Source organism: Leopardus geoffroyi, chromosome B4 (assembly GCF_018350155.1).
Source record: "Leopardus geoffroyi isolate Oge1 chromosome B4, O.geoffroyi_Oge1_pat1.0, whole genome shotgun sequence".
NCBI lineage: Eukaryota > Metazoa > Chordata > Mammalia > Carnivora > Felidae > Leopardus > Leopardus geoffroyi.
Window position 1 is genome coordinate 35,903,069 of NC_059341.1, and position 23,740 is coordinate 35,926,808.

Consider the following 23,740-nt stretch of genomic DNA (forward strand, 5'->3'; position numbering starts at 1 on the left):
ACAAGAGTTAAAACTACAGGGGGGTTGAGGAAACTTTAGATATCACCTAGTTCCAACAACTTCATTTCAATATTAAGAAAATGAGGCCCAAAGAAATAAAATAGGCAAAAACCACACAACTGGCTGGCAGCAGACCAGGACTAAAACGCAGGTTCAATCATTCATTCATTTTTTTTCCTTACTTACTGAGCAAATACAATATTCCCAGACTATTTAGGTGCTGAACATAGAACATAGACATGTTCAGGGCGCCTGGGTGGCTCAGTCTGTTAAGTGTCCAACTTTGGCTCGGTTCATGATCTCATGGATCGTGAGTTTGAGCCCCACGTCGAGCTCTATGCTGACAGCTCAGAGACTAGAGCCTGTTTCGGATTCTGTGTCTCCCTCTCTCTCTGCCCCTCCCCTGCTTGTGCTCTCGCTCTCTCTCTCTCTCTCTCTCTCTGTCTCTCTCTCAAAAATAAACATAAAACAATTACAAAAAAAAAGAACACAGACATGTTCAGGTTAGTGAAAACATAGTAACAAAGTCAATTTTTTTAAAGATGAATACAAAGTCTAATAAGAACAATATCCAACAGATTATGTCCTGTTCTTTGGATTGGGCAATCTTCCTTTTTAAGGTGAAACTTAAGCAAATCTTTTCTTTCTGACACAAATACAGGCCTCCAGTGATGTACCGTATCCAACATTTGTTAAGTACTTTCCATGTACCAGGCATTGTTCTCACTGCTTTACAGGTCCTATGCTCACTACAACACTGCGAGACAAAGTACATGTTATCAGATACTCCATTTACAGAAAAGGACACATTTAGTTACTCTGGGCCAAGGTTTACTCTGCTGAAGTTCCATCAGTCTAGAACTATACATATGTATCATGAAAAGGAAAAGGCTATAATCGCTTGTTCTCAAATTTTAAGTGTGCCCCAGAATCATGTGAGGGAGTTTGTAAAAACTAGATTCCTATTGCAGAGATTTTAATTTTAAAGTACAACCAGGGATGAGGCACTGACCTCCCATGTAGTCAAAAATCCTGTATAACTTCTGACTCCTCAAAAACTTAACTACTAACAGTCTACTATGGATCAAAAGCCTTAAAAATAACATAAACATTTGACTAATACATATATTGTATGTTACATACTGTATTCTTACAATGAAGTAGGCTAAAGAGTTATTTAAAAAGAGAATATATATACATTTATAGTACTAGTACTACATAGATCAAAAATCTCTATATAAGTGGACCCACACAGTTTAAATCTGTATTGTTTTTCTTTTTCTTTTTCTTTTTTTTTTTTTTTAACATTTACTTATTTATTTTGAGGGAGAGAGAGTGCAAGCACAGGGGAGGGGCAGAGTAAGAGGGAGAGCAAGAATCCCAAGCAGGCTCAGCACTATCAGTGCAGAGCCTGATGTGGGGCTTGATCTCATGAATGGGGAGATCATGACATGAACCAAAATCAACAAAGGGACGCTTAATCGACTGAGTCACCCAGACATCCCTAAACCCGTATTGTTTAAGGGTCAACTGTATTTGATTTCCAGTACAGTCCTCTTTCTTAAACCATTTTGCTTCTTAAGGAATCAAGCAGATTAACCTCTCCATTCCCTCAAATAAAGGACTCCCATACACAGGGAAATGAATGTAACTGTGCACCCAGATATTTCATTTGATGCTAAGAGTCAATTCTACAATTACAATGGATCACTACCACTTGTCAGTCTCTTTTCCCACAATTTTGACCATCTATGAAAACAGTGTCCTTGAAAATGTATTAAAGGCAAATAAGCAAACTGCCAAATCACACTTTTGACAATAAACCAGTGAAAAGAAAAACTCCAGCCCCCATGAAGAGAAGTATATGATCCTCCAGTAAGAGTCCCTGTGTATTAACTCACGTAAATTCAATGGAACCTCAGTTCCATCACCTGTAAAACAGATACTATTAATACCTACTCTATAAGGCTCCTCTAGGAATGAATGAGATGATATGTGCAAGAGAGCTTAGAAAGTTGCCTCATACATTGCATAGGCTCAATAAATATGAGCTATCATTCTTCTGATAAATAATAAGAATGCACTTATTTTATCAAAGATTAAATAAGTGTGTTAACTAATTTTCCCTGATCATCAAAATAGCATACCCCAATATTCTCTTTCTATACATCTCTTTATAGAAACTACTTGAGACAATTTAGACCTAGAATACTATATTGGCTACTGATAAACTCATTCACCTATATGTTATACGCCTACCATGGATCAAAAAGACTGGTCTAGGATCTGAGGATGGGGTGAGCAAAAGGCAAGATTCTTTCCACTATGGAACACAGTCTACAAGCAAAAATAATTACTAAACATCTATCTAATGATAGAAATACATAATTACAAGCTGTGATATGTATTGTGATGAAATATAAAAGTTATGATTAAAGATAAGAATGGGAAAGATGAAATAGAATAAATTAGGGAATAGAGAATTTGTGAAAGGTTTCTCTAAGGAAATAATACTTAACCTGAATACTAAAGAATAAGCAGCAATTAGCCAGAGGTGTGGATCTACAAACACCCCAGGCAAAGAAAACAGCCATGTTTGAAGACTCTCAAGCTGGAAAGAGCCTAGCCTGTTTAAGGAACTGAAATAAGGCCAGTGTGGTTGAGGCTCACTGACCAAGGAGGAGAACACTGTGAAATAAACTTAGGCAGAGAGGTGAGATCATCAGAGTCCTGAAGATTATGGAAAAGAGTGGGGTTTTTGTCCTAAGTGCAATGAGAAGCAAATGATTTTTTAAAAATGGAAATGGCTAATAAACTGCATTTTTAAGAGTTCTCTTAGGGGTGCCTGGGTGGTTCAGTCAGATGAGTGTGCAACTCTTGATTTCAGCTCAGGTCATGATCTCAGGGTTGTGGGATCGAGCCCCACATTGGGCTCTGCACTGAGCATGGAACCTGCTTAAGATTCTCTCTCTCTCCTTCCCTCTGCCCCTCTCCCCTGCTCACACTCTCTCAAACAAACAAATAAATGAAAGCATTCTCCTTTGCAACTGTGTGAAGAATACACTGGACAAGAACAAACAAAACAGAAAGCCCTGTTAGAAGATCTAGCCCAATATTCCAATATTCCAGATGGGAGATGACAGAAGCTTAAAGTAGTGACAGTATAAGTGAAAAGAAATGGATCATTAAAAGTTGAACAGACACAACCTGAGTTTTGTAATAGATTTGAATTCGGTTTCTATTTCCAAAGTCTTCAAAGAGGTTAAATAATTTAAATCTTCAGCCACAGCTAACCTAGGAAGGTCTCCTGATAAAAACTCAAGAGTCAACTGTGACCACAATGAGATGCCACTTCACACCCACTAGGATGGCTATATTCAAAAAGGCAGATAAAAGTAAGTGCTGGGCAGGACATGGAAAAAATGGAACCCTCAAACATTGCTAGTAGGGATGTAAAATGGTACAGATGCTATAGAAAACAATCTGGCAGTTCCTCAAAACGTTAAACAGAATTGTTAACACATGGCCCAGTGAAAAATCACTCCTGTGTCTATACCCAAGAGAAATGAAATCTTATGTGCACACAAAAACTTCTACATGAATGTTCATATCAATATACTCAATAAAGTATAATATGTCCAAACAATGGAATATTACTCAGCCATAAAAGAGAATGAAGTTCTAATATGCAAACAACATAAATGAATCTTGAAAAGATTATGCTAAGTAAAAGAGCTGGTCATAAAACACCACACATTGTGTGATCCCATTATATAAAAAGTTCAGAACAGGAAAATCCATGGAGACAGAAAGTAAACTGGAAATTGGCTGTCTAGGCTTGGGGTGTGGGAACAGGGTATGACAGCTAATGGCTAAGAGGTTTCTTTTAGAGATGATAAAAATGTTCTAGATTAGATTGTTGTGATGGTTGCACAATTCTGTGAATATACTGAAACTTTTGGATTATACACTTTAGGATGTTATTTATATATGAATTATTTCAATATTTTTTAAGAGTCAACTGTGAGTAAATGTGACATTTTCCTTTAACAAACAGCAAATAAATTCAACTTGATTTCCCAAATATTCCTCGGAGAACATGTATAGATTTGTCTTTTTGTAAATCATGTTTCTGAGAAGTTTTTAGTACATTTTAAGTTAAAACAGAACTATAACTTTAGGCACTAGTTTTTAAACAGAAGTGAGCATCTTAATCACTTGTGAAGCTTTTAAAAACTACATTCATCCAGGACCCAAATATGCTGATTTAGTAGGTTAGAATTAAATCCTGGCATTTGTGTTTATTTTCCTTAAAGGGCCATAGGCGATCAGATAAGCATTCCTAACAGATTCACTGACTTAAAGGAACCTGTTGATATACACTTGAACTTAAAGACATATCACTCTGGGGGCGCCTGGGTGGCGCAGTCGGTTAAGCGTCCGACTTCAGCCAGGTCACAATCTCGCGATCCGGGAGTTCGAGCCCCGCGTCAGGCTCTGGGCTGATGGCTCAGAGCCTGGAGCCTGTTTCCGATTCTGTGTCTCCCTCTCTCTCTGCCCCTCCCCCGTTCATGCTCTGTCTCTCTCTGTCCCAAAAATAAACGTTGAAAAAAAAAAAAATTAAAAAAAAAAAAAAAAAGACATATCACTCTGTAATGGATTACAACTACCTTTAACCCATTTTTTTTTTTATAAATTCAGAATTTCACTTTTTATTTAAAAAAAAAAAAAAGACACTCCTGTTATCTTTTCTATTACATTTTTATTCTTATGCACAATTGGCATTTAATGTACCTAGAGAGTCTAATGGAAACTGCCACATTTTTTAAAAGCCTATGCAATCTATTTAAGTTGTACATCTTTAAAAGAGGTAACATATAGACAAAGAAAATAATGCAAAATTATCAGAAATGTGGAAGACCGCACCATGATAACGTTAGGTTTATTTAATTTCAAAGTAAGCAAAAAATCCATTGAAAGGTTAGAATGCATCTGAGAGGCAAAATTGTCCTGGCCTAACAAAAAATAAGGTGTGTGCAACAATTCTGTCAAAATACAAGTACCAATAGTTGAATCTAACCTCTGGGTTAAACATAAATACTCAGGCAGAGTTTGGAATTGAGAAATATGAAGTCAACCTGCTGCCAATTTTTATAAAGGCAGCTTTGTTCAGACGAGAGTGCAGAGGACTAATTAATTAGCACATGCTCTTGTATACATGTGACCTTAGACAAATTACTCTTAAACTTTCTAAATCTTACTTTAATCCACTTTTTAAAAGAGATCATATCTGTTCTTCCTATTTCAGAGGGTAATCTTCAGAAGCAAATTAGATGTCTGTGAAAGTGCTACATACAAATTTAAGGCACTATTATAATTTAGAAGGATACTCTCCATCTGCTAACAGTTCACATACTTCCACTTCAAAACTGGAAATTTCAAGAAATTAGTCCTTCCTTCAAAAACAAACAAAAAATTAGTGTATGGAAATCATTAAGTCCCTTGAAGATATTAAGTTAATATTTTGTGTTTAATTCCAGTCTCAAAATTACAGTTTTCTGTAACTCTACCTTCCTTCTTTTCTAATTCCCATGATTATTCTATACTAATAACCCTGAAATTAGCAGCAAGGAACAGTGCTGTATATAGAGCAATGAATGAAGAGGAAGGGCCAAGGGAGAACTAGCGCAGCAGAAAACTTTTCATTGCTTAAATGATCCACTAAGTTTTCTATCAAAACTATCTTCCAAGTAGGTAGTACCTACAGATGGACTGGTTTTTTCAGAAACCACCTTCTTTTTTTCAGCAAAGAACTTCTACACCAAAGAGAAATAATATATAAAAGGCAAAGGAACAAAAAGACACAATTTCCTCATTAGTAAATTGAGGAAGGTAAACAAGATGGCTTCAAAAGAGACTTTTCAACTGTAACATTCCACAATCTATGGATCTGATTCTCTCAACTCCATGATTCCTCACAGAAAATCTGTTACAACAGATAGGAAGAAAGAAATGGTTTTGTTCAGGCTATTGGCTTCTGGGTTAACTTAGAGTAAAGGAAAATGAAATACAGGTTTTCAAGGCAATAGAATGAGTTCATTCGTAAGGATGAAAAAAAATCACATTCACTTAATTATCTGTTAGTGAAACAAAGAGCACAAACATTGTATTTAGAAGATACCACTCTACCAAATGAAGATGATAAACAAACATACATAGTATAATGAGAAACAGATAACCACTGTGAATCTGACACAAAAGGACAGGATGGATAAATTCTCAACTCTAAAAATATTTTACTGTCTCATAATTAATATTATAAACAGAATTTTGTTGCCATTCTTAATCTCAGTCAAATTGGCTAGTCTGAAATTCCTTCTAGTTTTACAATTCCTTAGCTTCAATAAGAACATGTATCAGTTTTAAATATAGTTAAGAAAATAATAATTTTAAAAATAAATATAATTAAGAAACAGTGGTACATTAAAAATCATACAGTGATACAGCTACTGACTATTCAATTATCTCTAAGATGACTAAAGAGAATCTCAAGTCTCACATTCTAAAACAAAAGTCTTGATTCCTCCCCCACTTTCAAAAAGTTTTTTATTTATTTATTTTAATGTAATCTCCACACCCAGCGTGGGGCTCAAATTCACGACCCCAAGGACTGAGAGTCACACGCTCTTCCGACTGGGCCAACCAGGCACCCCTTGATTCCCCTTTTTAAACCTGCTCACTTTACCAATCCCACCCAGTTTTTGCTGAGTTAAAATATCCAATAATCATCCTTGATTCCCCTCTTTTCCTCACTGTCCACATCAAACCCACCAGAAAGTCCTGCTGACTTGACCTCCAAAATATATTCGGAATCTATCCACTTCCATTTCTGCTGCTACTATCACCCTGTTTCAAGCTAACATGGAATAGTGGAATATATTCTCACCTGGAATGTTCTATAGGCTCCTGTCCTTCCATTCTGTCTTTTCACAATTCATTCTCCACAGTGAGTCATCTTTTTAAAATCATCAATCCCGGGACACCTGGGTGGCTCAGTTGATTAAGCGTCTGACTTCGGCTCAGGTCGTGATCTAACATTTGTGGGTTCGAGCCCCACGCCAGACTCTGCGCTGACAGCTCAGAGCCTGGAGCCTGCTCTGGATTCTGTGTCTCCCTCTCTCTGTCCCTCCCCTGCTCATGCTGTCTCTCTCTCTCTCAACAATAAACAAATAAATAAAATCACCAATCCCTACCCCCTGTTTAAACACCCCAAAGGCTGCCTACTTTCTGGTAGATTTTATTAAAATAAAATCTAAGCTTTTTCTATACACCTATAGAATCCTGGTCCCTCTCTGGCCTACTGACCTCATTTCACTCTTCCTTCTTGCTCCTCATGCTCTAATTACACTGGTCTTTCAGTCCTGGGGGGGGGGGGGGGGGCGGGGAGGGAAGGAGGAGGAGATAGGAGGAAACAGCAGAAGCAGAGGGAGGAAAGGACCTCTGTACTAGCTTGTTTCTATCTGGAAATACTCTTCCCCTAAGGTCTTTGCTGGTTCCTTATCATTCAGGCTTCACTTCAAACACGCTTTCCTTAACTATATCTAAAGAATTGCTGGGGGTGGTGGAGGGAGTAGGTAGAGCACAGAGGATTTTTAGGGCACTGAAACTATTCTGTATAATATCATAATGATGGATATATACATATCATTATACATTTGTCCAAATCCATAATATATACAATGTCAAGAGTAAACTTTGGGTAATTACAATTTGTCAATATAGGCTCATCAACTTTAACAAAGGTAGCACTCTGGTTGGGGATGGTGACAGTGAGGGAAGCTATGCATATGTGCAGGCAGGGAGACGGCAGGAAATCTCTATATTTTCCCCTCAATTTTTCTGTGAACCTAAAAACTACTCTAAAAAAATAAAATCTTAATAAAAAGTAATTCTTTTAAATCACCTCACCTCATTACCTTAGCATACTTTTCTCCTTGTAGCACTTATCACTGTTTGTAATTATCTTATTCATTTATGTGTTTCACGGATTTATTGCCCATGTCTTCCCTACCTCTGCACTGGCACCATGCAGGGAAAAATTGTGGCTCTGACCCATCACCATATTCCTAGCACTTAGAAAGGCAGCTGGTCCAGACAGGGCCACCATATTCTACCCTCTAGGCTGTACACAGCACAACTTAAGATGGATCATTCACATGGATTATGATTTGATGAAAATCTCTTGGAGGTTTGCAAAAAAACAGACCTGGATCTGAAAAATGTATTCCTACAATACTTCCATTAATAAAACTATAATATTTCTAGATATGCTAATGCAACAATGTGCTACCAACGCAGCCAGAACATAGGTTAGGTTTGCTCAACCTTGGCACTTACATACTTGGCTAGGTAATTCTTTGCTGTGGAGGCTGTCTATGCATTGTAGGATGTTTAGTAGCATCCCTGGCCTCTACCCACAAGATGCTAGTAGCATAAATTCGCTAGTTTTAACAACCAAAAATGACTCCAGACACTGCAAAATATTTCCTGGGAGTCACAACTGCCCCAAATTGTAAACCACTGGAATGGTCATTTGGGCTTACACCATCTCAGTTTTCTCATCTATAACACACAAAGGCTCAACTTATCAAAGAGGCTCAACATATCATAGTCAGTTCAACTGTACACACTCGTTTACATCATCTGAAGAAACCTCTGGATATTTACACAACTAAGTTTTTTTTGTTTTTTTTAACCCAATGCTCATTATTTGAATTTAGGGCAACAAAGTGGTATAGCAAAGCAAGCATCAAATCTAAAAACTAAAAGAATTTTCACAAATCTTCACATTATTCATATAACATGCATATAGAAGATATACACAATGTTATTTTGCTCTTTTCCAAAGAAACTGATGCACTGAAAAATTCTGCAAAGTCATAATTAGGAGTTCGATAAATAGAAGAACCTAGATCTTCCAATTGTCATTCCAATATTCTGTGGTACAAGAAAATTATCTCCAGCATGTGGCGCAACACTGAAAACTTATTATATGAAGTATGATAACCTATATAAAGATACTGGGATAGGGAATGCCTTTTTCCTTTAGAAACTGTGGCAGATCATATATTAAAGTTCTCAATTATTCACTTACTCCTTCCCCTCAGAGGAATATAATCCCACCCCATTGTCATTGGACCTAGCTACATGACTGCTTTGGCCAACGGAACATAAGTGAATGTAACACACATCATATATGAGCAGGAACTTTGAATGCAAATGCAATTTGGTTTGTTCTCTGGGACTTTTGCAATCTGCCACAAGAACATGTGCCAACCAGCCTCCTTCAACCTGGGTCCCAGAATGGATTCACAGAGCTGACCTGCAACAGACCAGCAACACAGACTAGTAACATTTTACCTACTGCCCTCATGTATGTTTGTATTGTTGTAAAATCACTGAACTTCTGGAGTATTTAGTTTCTGCAGCAAAAGCAGACTAACACAGGGATGTACTTTTTTTTTTTTTTTTTTAATTTTTTTTTTTCAATGTTTATTTATTTTTGGGACAGAGAGAGACAGAGCATGAACGGGGGAAGGGCAGAGAGAGAGGGAGACACAGAATCGGAAACAGGCTCCAGGCTCTGAGCCATCAGCCCAGAGCCTGACGCGGGGCTCGAACTCACGGACCGCGATATCGTGACCTGGCTGAAGTCGGACGCTCAACTGACTGCGCCACCCAGGCGCCCCAGGGATGTACTTTTTTGAGTACACAAACATGAAAATACTTACATAACTCTGAATTTCAGTGTATAGGACATTATAAGTTGTTCCCTCTCCCTCCCTCTCTTTCTCTACACATGCACACGCACACACACAGAATCTTTTGCTTTTCTTTAACATTATTCAATATACATATTATGAATGGTTTTAGAGATAAAAAAATTATCAGAACATCTGTCTGCACTGAAGACAGTTGTTTTAAAATTCTCAATTCACATTTCAATATTTAAATACCACAAAGATGGCTCAGTTGGTTGAGTGTCCAACTTCAGCTCAGGTCATGATCTCAGTTTACGAGTTTGAACCCCACATCAGGCTCGCTGCTCTCAGCCTATCAGTGCAAAGCCCACTTTGGATCCTCTGACCCCCTCTCTCTGCCCCTCCTTGGCCTGTGCTCTCCCCAAAATAAATAAATATCTAAAAAATAAAAAAATAAATACCACAAAGATAAGCATAACTACCAAGTACACAGAATCCAGGAAAAAGTGTTCACAAATCTAGAGAGTTGGAATATAGTAGGCCTGTGTCCTCCAAATTAGTCTTAGTATTCCTTTTATAGTCAAAAAAACACCAAAAAATAAATACTTGTATCTACACGTTTGCCATCAGCAGACTAAAATGTACTCATTTATAAAAGGAATAAGCAAAAAATTACAGGCTTTATGTAATTTTATTATTATTCTATATGGGAAACCAGAAAGTTTAAAATAATTTCAGCACACAGGAAACACACTTGGAAAAAAAGCTCACATGCTTTTTTACATGACAGAGAAAGGACTGCTTAGTACACATGCCATTGAATACTCATCACCTGCTATTCACAGTCTGACCTACTCCAAGGTCTGTCTTCTGTTCCCACTCCTCCACCAAAACAGCTCTTAAGTTCACCAATGACCACCATGTTGCGGGAACCAGTGGTCACTAGCCTATCCTTTGTGTCCACGATTTCTTTAGCAGCAGTAGAAATAAACCAATCACTGCTTCCTTCCCTCCTTCTTGAAACACTTTTCTTAATTTTTGTGATATTACACTTTCCTGAGTTTTCTCCTACCTTATAGGCTTGTTGTCTTTAGCTTCCTTCCTCTACTTGCTTTCTCTCTTTGAAATGCCCTGTGAATGCTGGTGTTCTTCAAGCTAGATCTTAGGACTCTTAAGTAACCTTAACCATTTCAACAGTTTTAAATATCAGCTACACTGCAGCTACTTCCTAAATAATTACTTCAAGCCCAGGCCACTCTTAGGAATGCCACACTCCTACCCAACTATCTTCTAGACACAGCCAGTAAGATGTCTCACATACATTTCCTATTTTTTTGTAAGTTTATTTATTTTGAGAGAAAGAGAATATGAGCAGAGGAGGGGCAGAGAGAGAGGGAGAGAGAGAATCCCAAGCAGGCTCCATGCTGTCAGCACGGAGCCCAAAGCAGGTGAGATCGTGACCTGAGCCGAAATCAAGAGTCAGATACTCAACTGAATGAGTCCCTGCGTTTCATATTTAACACAGCCAAAAGCAAACTTGATCCTCCCATTTATACCTACTTCACCTCTAAACTTATCCTCTAGTTCTTCCCATCTCAAAATACAGATTCTTACCCCAGCAATCTAAATATTCACATCATACCCCAGACTCATTCTTGTCATTTCCTTCTTTTCTCCCTTAACCCATCACATCCAATCTACCAGCAAACTGTCAACTCTATCCCCAAGGCATAGTTCAAATGTATCCACTTCCTGCCAACCAACAATCACCATCAACCCAGAATAAGCTACTCTCATGAATTTCTGTAGCAGCCTTCTGACTCATCCCCAAGTTTCTCTCCCCACCAACAGCCCCCAAAATCTGTCTTCACATCAGAGCCAAAAAGTGATCTTTTCAGAACGTAAATAAGATTCTATCACTCCCTTGCTTAAAACTTTCCAATAGCCTCCAATGTACTTTCTCCATATCATAGTCTACAAAGGTCCTACTACATTTTTTCCTCATCTCTTACCATCCTCCCCATTATCCACTGACCACACTTCTTTTTTTTTTTTTTTTTTTTTTTTTTTTTAATTTTTTTCAACGTTTATTTATTTTTGGGACAGAGAGAGACAGAGCATGAACGGGGGAGGGGCAGAGAGAGAGAGGGAGACACAGAATCGGAAACAGGCTCCAGGCTCTGAGCCATCAGCCCAGAGCCTGACGCGGGGCTCGAACTCACGGACCGCGAGATCGTGACCTGGCTGAAGTCGGACGCTTAACCGACTGCGCCACCCAGGCGCCCCGACACTTCTTAAATATGCCAAGATTTTTTCAGATTCAAGGCGTTGAACACACTACTCCTATTATTCGAAATGCCCTATACATACTTCCTCCTTTCCTCTTCCCTCACTTTCAACCAGCCTTTACTAAGCATTCAGTTACATAATCACTTTTAGAAACTGCCAGAGGTACTACTTATCACCATCAGTTCTTTAAATTAGTTATGGGTATATTCCAGAATAGTTCGATGTGGGGCACCTGGCTAGCTCAGTTGGTAGAGCCTGTAACTCTTGATCTTGGAGTTGTAAGTTTGAGTCCCACCCACATTGGGTATAGAGATTAAACATAAAATCTTTAAAAAAAAAAAAAAAAAAAAGGAATAGTTCAATGTGTACATTCTAGAAACCCTTGAGAATATTTCTTAATATCGAAAACTTGATAAAAATGTAGAATCCTATCACAACTGGAAATGAAAACAGGCATCAACTATTATCCTATTATATATGACAAAAAATAAATCCAGGGAAATTAAATAACTTGCCTATTTTATAAGGCTAAATGATAGGTCTTCTGACCCTGTGTTCAGTAAACTAGTCAACCCTCTTCCAATTCTGTTTATTACATTTCCACTTTCTTTAAGATAACCTCAATCATTAAAAAAAAAAAAAGTCCTGAAATTCATATGGGATGACAAAGGGCCTCAAAAGTCAAAACAGTCTTGAGAAAGAGCAAAGCTGGAAATATCCCACTTCCTTCAAAACATACTACAAAAGTACAGTAATCAAAATAGTACAGTACTGGCATAAAGACAGACATAGATATAAACCAACAGAACAGAATCAAGAGCCCAGAAATAGATTCATGCATATGTAGTCAAATGATCTTCAGCAAGAACAGCAACACTATATAATAGGAAAGAGACTATATAATCTCTTCAATAAATGGTGCTGGAAAACTGGATTACCTACATGCAAAAGAGTAAAACCGGACCCTTATCTTACATAACATAAAAAAAACAATTCAAAATGACTTAACTCAAAAAAAACTTAAATGTAAGACCTGAAACTACAAATTTCCTTGAAGAAAATATAGAGAAATAGTTTCATAATATTGGTCTTGACAATGATTTCTTGGGTATGACACCAAAAGCGCAAATAATAAAAGCAAAAATTAGACAATTTGGAGAATGTCACACTAAAAAGCTACTACACGGCAACAACAGAAAAATCAACAGAATGAAAAGATAACCTACAGAATAGGAGAAAATACCTGCAAACCATATATCTGATAAGGAGTTAATATCTAAAATACATGTAACTCAACAGGGGGTAGGGGGCCTCAATCACTTTATACTGGCTTAAAAAAATGGGCAAAGTATGTGAACAGACATTTCTTCAAAGACACATACTGGTATATGAAAAGGATGCTCAACATCACTAACATCAAAGAAACCTATCACAAAACTACAATGATGTTCCACATCACATCTGTTATGATAGCCATTATCAAAAAAGAAAATAGTAGGTGTTGGCGAGGATATGGAAAAATTAGACCCTTTGTGCTCTATTGACAGGAATGTAAAATGATGCAGCTCCTATGGAAAACAGTATGGAAGTTCCTCAAAAAAAAGTAAAAATAGAACTCTTATGACCCAGTAATCCTACTTCTGGGTATTTATGCAAAAGAACTGAAAACATCATTGGTAGCATTATTCACAATAGCCAAGACATGGAAAAAAACCTAAATGTCAATCAGTGGATGGATGGATAAAAGCAATGTGGTATATACCTACAATGGAATATTATTTAGCCTTAAGAAAGAAGCCTCGGGGCACCTGGGTGGCTCAGTTGGTTGAGCGTCCAACTTCAGCTCAGGTCATGATCTCATACTCTGTGAGTTTGAGCCCTGCATCAGGCTCTGTGCTGACAGCTCAGAGCCTGGAGCCTGCTTCAGATTCTGTATCTGCCCCTCTCTCTACCCCTCCCCTGCTCATGCTCTGTCTCTGTCTCAAAAATAAATAAAAACATTTAAAAAAAAAAAAAAAAGAAAGAAGCCTCATCACATGTTACAACATGCACAGACTTTGAGGATATTATGCTAAATGAAATAAGCCAGTAATAGAAAGCAAGATACTGTATGATTCCACTTATACAAGGTGTCTAAAGTGGTCAAACTCATAAAAGCAGAAAGCAGAATAGTGGTTGCCAAGGGCTAGCAAGGGCAGAGAAAAATGGGGAGTTGCTATTCAATGGCTATAGAGTTTCAGTCATGTAAGATGAAAAAGTTCTAGAGATCCAATGTGCATATAGTTAGCAATAATGTACCGTACACTTAAAAAATGTGTTAAGAGGGTAGATTTCATGTTGTGCTCACTATAATAAAAAGAAGAAAAAAAAAAAAAAAGATAACCCCAGTCACTCATCCAAGCTTAGTAACATTGCTTAGGCCTTAGCAGCAAATGAGGAAAACAGTTGGCTCAGCTTGGATAGGGAAGTCTTAGTTGCTAGTACTTATTACAGTAAAATCGCAGCAAGAAGGCAAGGTCTTAAGTGTTGATACAAGTTCTTGACCCAGATTATCTGGTCAACTTTTTAAAAAAAAAAAATAATGCTGGCTTAAAAGCCAAATTGTATCATATGTAGTGTAGGCAAACAGCTTTTTTAATCCTACTAATCTGTCCTGTGTATGTATGGGTATATACACCCACATGCATGCAAATAATCCTTCACCATAGTACAACCTAGCCAAGAAGATAAAGCTGACTTATAAAGAAAGTGTTACCAAGAACAGAAGAAATACTTTAAATTTCCTATTCTGTACCTATACTGCTACAATGCTCTGATGAAATTCTTATAAAAGACCTGAAAGGACAAGACAACCCTCTGGAGTTCAAACCAACACCACTATTACCCACACAACCAATGTATGTCTTAGGACAGTACAGATGCAATTTGGAGTAGAGGCTTTCAAAATGTTTTTAGCTACAACTCACATGTATGTATTTTTCATATCTGTATACATATCTATATAAAACTAAACAATTTCATCAAATAACATAATTTAAATGAACATTACTACATATATGCACCTCTTTGTTCTATTTTGCTGCTTAATATTTTAAACACAGCGTACAGTACCAAAATTTCACAAACCACTAATGGACACAACCTAGTTTTAGAAACATTGTACTAGAGCCACAACACTGAACACATGCTACGTGATTCAAAGTTACAAAGCATATAGCTAAATATCTATAATAAGGGCTTATAGTATACAAATATTTTACTATATTTTTTAATAGTTATTTATTCTTGAGGGAGAGAGAGCATGAGCAGGGGAAGGACAGAGAGAAAGGGAGACAGAGGATTGGAAGCAGGCTCTGCACTGAGAGCACAGAGCCCAATGCAGGGCTCAAACTCACAAACTGTGAGATCGTGACCTGAGCTGAAATCAGATGGTCAACCAACTGAGCTAGCCAGGTGCCCCTATAATAAGGACTTTCTGATGCTGTTCACAAACACTTATGCCTTTGCTCTCTAGGTAGATGTGCTTAAATAATTTAAAAGCTGCTCTTTTCTCTGGGAAGTAAAAGGAAAGATTAAAACCTACCTTCTGTTCCCAGAATTCTAATGACTCCCAAGGTATGCACTGGAGATAAACCATATTTGGAGAAGCAGTTCCAGCACAGAGTTAGAATTTCTCCAAAATTATAAATGATAATGTCATAACTAAAATACAGTTTAGGGGTGCCTGGGTGGCTCAGTCGGTTAAGCAACCAACTTCGGCTCAGGTCATGCTCTCACGGTCATGGGTTCAAGCCCCACGTAGGGCTCTGTGCTGACAGCTCAGGACCTAGAGCTTGCTTCGGATTCTGTGTCTCCCTCTCTCTCTCTACCCCTCATCTGCTTGCTGTCTTTCTCTCAAAAATAAATAAAACATTTTTAAAAATTAAAAAGTAAATAAAATAAAGTTGAATTATAAAGACTAAATAGTAACTACAAAAACCCATTTCCCTTCTCAAACAAAATAAAGCAGATAAAGTATGATTTTAAGTGTCAGCAGAAAAGGATTATAAAATCAAAGAATACCTAGCCAATTTAAAAATGGGACTTCAAATCATCTTGAACAAAAACAAAAAATATGCTCAAGATTCCTTTTCAAAACCCCATCCTCTCTCCAGCAATGTCCCATACATTTTTTTTAATATCCTCCTTCCAACCACATTCCCATAAACTTTGTTTTACTTACCATCCTTCCCCCTTTAACTTACTTTTTTATGATACGAAGAAAGAACAGATGCCTCTAAAATAGGCTCCAAATTTCCTTGGTGGTTGTCATTATCACTTTTCCTTGTACCATCAAGTTGGTGCCCTTTTCTGAGCCTTATATCTGGCTCTGGAGTCCTGCTGCACCCCAATCGGTTTTCTGCTGTCTGGTTCATGGGACAATCAAGCCTTTCTTACAAAGAGATGTTTCTTTCTGTCCCTTCTTCTTGGGAGGATGGATTTTCTGGATACTGAGTTGACTCTAAGGAGAGGAAAGTTATGAATTAACATATTTTAAATAAACACATTAAATGAGTGCTGGAGGAAGACACAGGTTATGTTATTATACACTCAAACAAAAGAATGCTAAGCAATCATTAAGAAAAATAAAACAATGTATATAATATCTAGGAAAGATTGCCAAAATCTATTTGTAAATAAAAAAAGCAGTATACAAGACAATGCAGATAATGTTCCCAGAAGTTATAAAACTATAACTGTATATGTACACAGAGTAATTATTGGAAAATACTCAAAACTGTGCTTGGTACACAGAGAAGAACTTATGGTCTCAAGTGAGAATTCAAATTGGACTAAAAATCAGCCAACTATTTGTTTAACAAATCATTTTGTTCTGTCTGCATTTTTTTTTTTTTTTACAATATGCCATTACTGTTTCAAATATACTATTTTACAATATACCATTACTTTTTCAATGAAAAACATACCTATCTGCAGAAAGAATACAGCTGGGTCTTACATATCTAATCTCATTTAAACATCACAATGACCCTACAGGGTATATTTTTTGTGTTTCTACTTTTCAGGTAAGGAAACAAAAATTCACCATACTTTGTATGAAACAGGACAAAGTCTGTGACTTTTATAGCACATATTATTGGTAATATTTTGCATATAAATTGCTTAAACGTCTGACATTTCAATATTTGAGTTGTTTTGAATTCTAACTAGACTACTCTGGAAGGCAAGAAACTCAGGACCAGAGAGAGCATACTCCTTTCACATTCCTTGAGTTCCCAGAAAGTACTATGCACATGAATGTTTAATGAATATATGATAAATAATATTTAAATGTTCTTTGTGTAAAAACACTTCCAGAAATCATCACTATCTCTCTAAACTAGACTGTAGTACGTTTCCTAGGTGTTAAATTATTTCAAGTCCTTGACCCTCTTAACTCACATGCAAAACTTAATTTAGACATGTAGTTATATATACTAATAAGGTCATTATCACAGCCAATCCAACTAGAAACACTAGAACATGATAAAGCGAGGGTATGTATTATGCTATAAATCCCATGAGATTCAAAGTTCTTACTGGGGAAAAGGAGGAGTAGGGCAAAGTGGAAGGGCCTGGATATTATAAAAAGAAGGTAAAATGTGCATCTGGTTTTCATATATATGGGTACTAAAACTAAGAATCAGTCCTAGAATTCAAACTGGACTAAAAATTAGCCAACTATACGTTTAACAAATCATTTGAGTTTGCTTCAGGATTGCTCTAAGGGCTTTCAAAGTTCTGGAGCAAGAACAAATACAAATCTTTAAGGATCACCAAAACTTAGCACGTTCCTATCACATAAGGACCTAAGCAAGCATATTAATAATATTGAGATTAGGGGCGCCTGGGTGGCGCAGTCGGTTAAGCGTCCGACTTCAGCCAGGTCACGATCTCGCGGTCCGTGAGTTCGAGCCCCGCGTCGGGCTCTGGGCTGATGGCTCAGAGCCTGGAGCCTGTTTCCGATTCTGTGTCTCCCTCTCTCTCTGCCCCTCCCCCGTTCATGCTCTGTCTCTCTCTGTCCCAAAAATAAATAAACGTTGAAAAAAAAAAAAATTTAAAAAAAAAAAATAAAAAAAAAAATAATATTGAGATTATAAACTATGCTATTAATGCCAAATTCTGAAAGAGAAAACAATGTTAATGATTTCTGTTTATTTATGTACACTTCACAAAGCTATTTCACACCCACCATTTCATTTTGTTTCAGGGAAGAGGAAGCTAAGATTTACTGCAGATCAACAATTCAACAAAGTTAAATTCCATACCAGAGAATTTACATGTGGTATCTCACATAACCCTAATATATAGCCCCCTGGGATATTTTATCTCTCATTTTATAGATGTGGAAACTGAGACTTGGAGATTAGTTAATTTATTCAAGACCATTAGTCAAGAGGAGCAGCTGGAATTTATCTCCAAATCTTTCTGGCCTGCACAATATCCATGTTCTTTCTATACCCAAAAGATTAAGATTGGGGGGAAAAAAAGATAAAAACTTGAACCCTAAAGTCATTTGGCTCACATGGCAAGTAAACTACAGAATCAGAATCTTTATTCACAAATTGTAGCAAGTAAAATAAAGTTTACTGCAAAGTAGCCTTGAAATATGACCACACTAAACTTCTCATAAGTGGGAGCTATACATGGAGGAGTATTGCTCATTTATGAGAATATAAATGGAATGTTCTATTAAGTTAGAATTGTTTTGTAATCCACAACTCAGAAAAAAAAAAAAAGCAAATAATAAGAAATAAGTTTTCCAGGGGCACAGTCGACTAAGCTCTCTGATTTCAGCTTAGACCATGATCTCGCGGTTTGTGAGTTTGAGTCTTGCGTCCGGCTCTGCACTGACAGTACGAAGTCTGCTTGGGATTCTCTTCTGTCTCCCTCTTTCTGCCCTTCCCCTCGCTCACCAGCACTCTCTCGCAAAATAAATTAAATAAACAGAAAAGAAAAGAGAAAAAAGAAAAAGGAAAGGAAAGGAAAGGAAAGGAAAGGAAAGGAAAGGAAAAGGAAAGGAAAAGGAAAGGAAAAGAAAGGAAAAGAAAGGAAAAAGGGAAGAAGGGGAAGGAAGGGAAAAGGGAAGGGGAAGGAAGGGAAAGGGGAAGGGAGAGTAGAGTGGCAGGAGCAGGGAGGAGGAAGAAAATCTTAGGTCTGTCCCACCAAATATCTTATAGATCTTCTGCTGCATGGCCTTCATAAAAGAAACACCATGACAACTGGACTTACTCCTAGAATAAAAGACTAGTTCAATACAGATAAATCCATCAATGTAATACATCACATTAATAAAATGAAGGAAAAATACATAAGCATCACAACTGATGCAGAAAAAACACTTGACAAGATTCAACACCTTTTCATGATAAAAACAGTAAAACAGGAAGAGAAGGAAATGTTCACAAAAGTCATATATGAAAAAAACCATAGCAAACGTCATAATAGTGAAAGACTTAAAACTTTTTCTCTAAGATCAGAATTTTGTACTTTGTGAATCTGTTCCAATATAAATTTAATAATTCTAAACATTAATAAAAAATGAAAATCGTCACAAGCACTAAATATAGTTTTTACTACCAAAATCATTAAGTATAGGTACCTTTTAAGATTTTCCAAGTATTCAGGGGTGCCTGTGTGGCTCAGTAGGTTAAGTGTCTGGCTCAGGTCATGATCTCACAGTTCATGGGTTCGGGCCCCACACTGGGTTCTGTGCTGGCAGCTCAGAGCCTGAAGCCTGCTTTGGATCTGTGTCTCCCTCTCTCTCTGCCCCTCCTCTGCTCATGCTCTCTCTCTTTCTCTCCCTCAAAAATAAGTAAACACTAAAAAAAATAAAGTTTTCCAAGTATTCAGAACATAAAAGAAAATTAAGCATTCCTTTCTGCATTTTTTTCTTTTTTAGAGAGAGAAGCGCACACACTTACAAGCAGGGGAGACGGGCAGAAGGAGAGAGAAAGAGGGAGAGGGAGAGGAAGAGGGAGGGGAGGGGAGGGGAGGGAGAGAGAGAGAGAGGGGGGGAGAGAGAGAGAGAGAGAGAGAGAGAGAGAGAATGAGAATCTCAAGCAAGCTCGACACTCAAGTGTAAAACGCGACACGGGGCTCAATCCCATGACCTTGGGATCACGACCTGAGCCAAGGTCAAGAGTCTGACACTCAAACGAGCCACCCAGGCACCCCACCTTTCCATATTTTATATAAACTGTCCTATAACCTCTGAGTCTGAAACAATTAAAAGACTGATCATGAAATGACAACTCCAAAGGTCACATTTTTAATGTAATAAAAAAAGTTACATTATTTTATATATATAACTTTTGTACATAGTATAGCCTATTCATCACATACAGCTCTCTTAAGCCAGACCTTTATACAGATAGAAATCACCAAAAATGATCAATTTTTAGTTTTAACAATTCAAAATAACACCTACCAATAACAGTATGTGGATATCTGAGTTAGATGTTTCACAGAATTTGAGCTATTGCCTGCCAATGCCACTTGACAAATTTGGGGCTGTCATAAATCTCTTTTCACAAGCAGTATTTTTTAATGATTCTCTAAGAGCTGTACTTTGCAAATGCCTTTAGAATTGCTATAATCTCTAGGGGAGGAGTCAACATGGTGGAGAAGTAGGGGGATCCAAAGTTCCCTCATCCCTCAAACACAGCAGTATTAAGGCCAGAAGACTGGGAATTCCAGGAATCTGGGCTACAGTGACAGAAACATCTCCAGGGACCCATGGGACAACTAGGCAAGCTATAGGTGTGTGATTGCAAACTAGGAGAGATAAAACGGGTGGCACAGGCACAGACGGGAGGTTTCCCCTCGGTGGAAAGACAAAAGGAAGAGAAAGGGAGGCTGTGGAAACGTAGGACTGTATTTGGACAAGAGAAAAACCACAGACCTGGGAACAGAAAAAAAAGAAGGAACCAATTTCTACCTCATTCTAGGGTGGCAGGGCTTTCTCCAGACTGGAGCCACCCTGTGCACGCACCTGGGGAGGAGGGGAGCCAGCCCCAGTCTCCGTAGCCAGCTCAGAGGCACAGTCAGAGACAGCAATCCTCTCCCTTGAATGCTGTGGGAAGAAGACAAAAAGCCATTCCAAGAACAAAAGACTCTGCAGGTTCCTGCCAGCCAGAGGCCCCTTACCAGCTGAGCAAAATAGTGCTACCCCAGAACTGGGGCGCAGAGCAGGATCCTTTAAGACGTCCAACAAACCTGCTCACTCATGCCCGCCTAGCACTGTGAGGAGCCAGAGGCCCTTTGTTGGCTTCTGGAGTGGCACTTCCCCGGAACCAGGGCACTCGGAGCGGGATCCTTTAAGATATCGGGGTTTGAATCCCAGCCAAGCACTTTGGAGGTGCAGGAGACTGTGGAGCACACTTGCCCAGCACAGTGAGGATGGCCTGAACAGAGTGGTTTGGGACACCCGGTCCAGGGGGAAAGAGACTGGGATATCGCCATTTTTCTCCCCATCACCAACAAGGTGGGGCTTCAGGGAACGGATGAGGGGCCCACAGTGGAGGCGGGACCACCTACACCAAACCACACCCCTCTGGGCCTGGTAAGTGCATGTCTACCTGAGCAAGATTGACAATAACCAGACCAGACAGACCCTCCTCCAGACCAGCACTGCCACCAGTTCCAAGGCACCATCAGATACCAGTCCAGCATTTTTGCATTTTCTGATTTGATTCTTGCAATTCTTATTTTATATATATATATAAAATAATATGTATCTTTTTCCTTCTTCCTTTTCTTCTGCTTATTCCTTCCCCTCTCTATTCTGGTTACTAAGGTTATTGAGTTGTTTAAGCAGACATTTTTAATCTATTCTTTTTACACCTCTTCTGTATCTCCTTCTTTATTTTCCTCTCTCTCTCTCTCTCTCTCTCTCTGGATTAAGCCATATAGTTTCTCTGATTCTCTGCCTGGTCAATTTTTTTGTTTGTTTTCTTTTTCCCTACCCGTCATTTCTCTTTTTGTATGGGATAGCCTTCTTCTACCACACCCCCCTTTTTCTTTTTTTTAAATTTTTTCCAGGGCTACTTCGATGAACAAATCAAAGCTTACCTGGTGGAAGGCCCAAACCACCACTACAAGTAGGAAGATAAAGCACCCAGAGTCACAACAACAGACAGCACGCAACACACTCCAAAAACACCTCCTAAAGGACCAGGCCCTGGATAGTGTATGACCCCATTTTAATATAATAGTGCTTCCAGGTGTAGGACACATAATAAGCTTTTAAAACACATAAGGTACAGAAAACTACCCAAAATGAAAAAATGGAAGAATTCTCCTCAAAAGAAATTCTAGGAAGAAACGACAAGAGAGGAAGAAATGACAGCTAGAGATTTTAGATTAATAGTCATAAGATTAATAGCTGGGCTTGAAAAAAGTGTAGAAGACAGCAGAGAATCTATTGTTGCAGAGATCAAGGAACTAAGGAACAGTCACAATGAATTCAGAAATGCTGTAAATGAGGTTCAAAATAAACCAGACGCAGTGACATCAAGGATGAAGAAAGCAGAGGGAAGAATAAGTGAAATAGAAGATAAAATTATGGAAAACAATGAAGCCAAGAAAGAGATAAGAAAATACCACACCACAAGGGGAGAATTAGAGAACGAAGTGATTCAATGAAACGTAGTAATATCCATATCATAAGAATTCCAAAAGAAGAGCAAGAAAAGGGGGCAGAAGGTTTATTTGAACACAATTATAGCTGAGAACGTCTCTAATTTGGGGAAGGAGGCAGACATCCATATCCAGGAGGCACAAAGAACTCCCTTCAGATTTAACAAGAATAAGTCTTCTCCAAGGCATTTCATAGTGAAATTGGCAAAATACAAAGATAAAAAGGTAATTCTGAAAGCAGCCAGACACAAACAGGCTTTAATCTACAAGGGTAGACACATAAGGGTAGTAGCAGACCTGTCCACTGAAACTTGGCAGGCCAGAAGGGAGGGGCAGGAAATATTCAATGTGCTGAATAGGAAAAATATGCAGCCAAGAATCCTTTATCCAGCAAAGCTGTTATTCAGAATAGACGGAGAGATAAAGGTTCCCAGACAAAAAATTAAGGAGTTCATGACCACTAAACCAGCCCTGCAAGAGATCCTAATGGGGACTCTGTGAGTGGAATGCTACAAAGACCACAAGGGACCAGAGACATCACCACAAGCATTAAACCTACAGATAACACAATGACTCTAAATCCATATCTTTCAATAATGCTGAACGTAAATGAACTAAATGCTGCAATCAAAAGATACAGGGTATCAGAATAGATAAAAAAAAACAAGATCCATCTATATGCTATCTATGAGAGACTCATTTTAGACCTGAAAACACCTTCAGATTGAAAGTGAGAAGATGGAGAACCATTATCATGCTACTGGAAGTCAAAACAAAGCTGGAGTAGCCATACTTAGACAAACTAGATTTTAAACTAAAGGCTGTAACAAGAGATGAAAAAGGGCATTATATCATAATTACAGGGTCTATCCATCAAGATAAGCCAACAATCACAAATGTTTACACCCCCAACTTGGAGGCACCCAAATATATAAACCAATTAATCACAAACATAAGCAATCTTATTGGTAAGAATACAGTAATTGCAGGGGACCTTAATACTCCACTTA

General features: G+C 38.0%; 1 protein-coding gene across 5 annotated transcripts in view; it reads right to left on the reverse strand.

Moving 5' to 3' along the window:
* Window positions 1-23,740, reverse strand: part of ADIPOR2 (adiponectin receptor 2) — an 80,543-nt gene that overhangs the window by 21,856 nt on the left and 34,947 nt on the right. For 3 of the 5 annotated variants that reach the window (XM_045464545.1, XM_045464542.1, XM_045464543.1), the window contains exon 2: window positions 16,295-16,551. In XM_045464545.1, coding sequence (XP_045320501.1) covers window positions 16,295-16,465 — 171 coding nt within the window. In that variant the 5' untranslated portion in view covers window positions 16,466-16,551. Of the gene's footprint in view, window positions 1-16,294; window positions 16,552-19,692; window positions 19,789-21,084; window positions 21,161-23,740 lie in introns of those variants that run through there. The other 2 variants (XM_045464544.1, XM_045464546.1) reach the window with 2 other exon arrangements.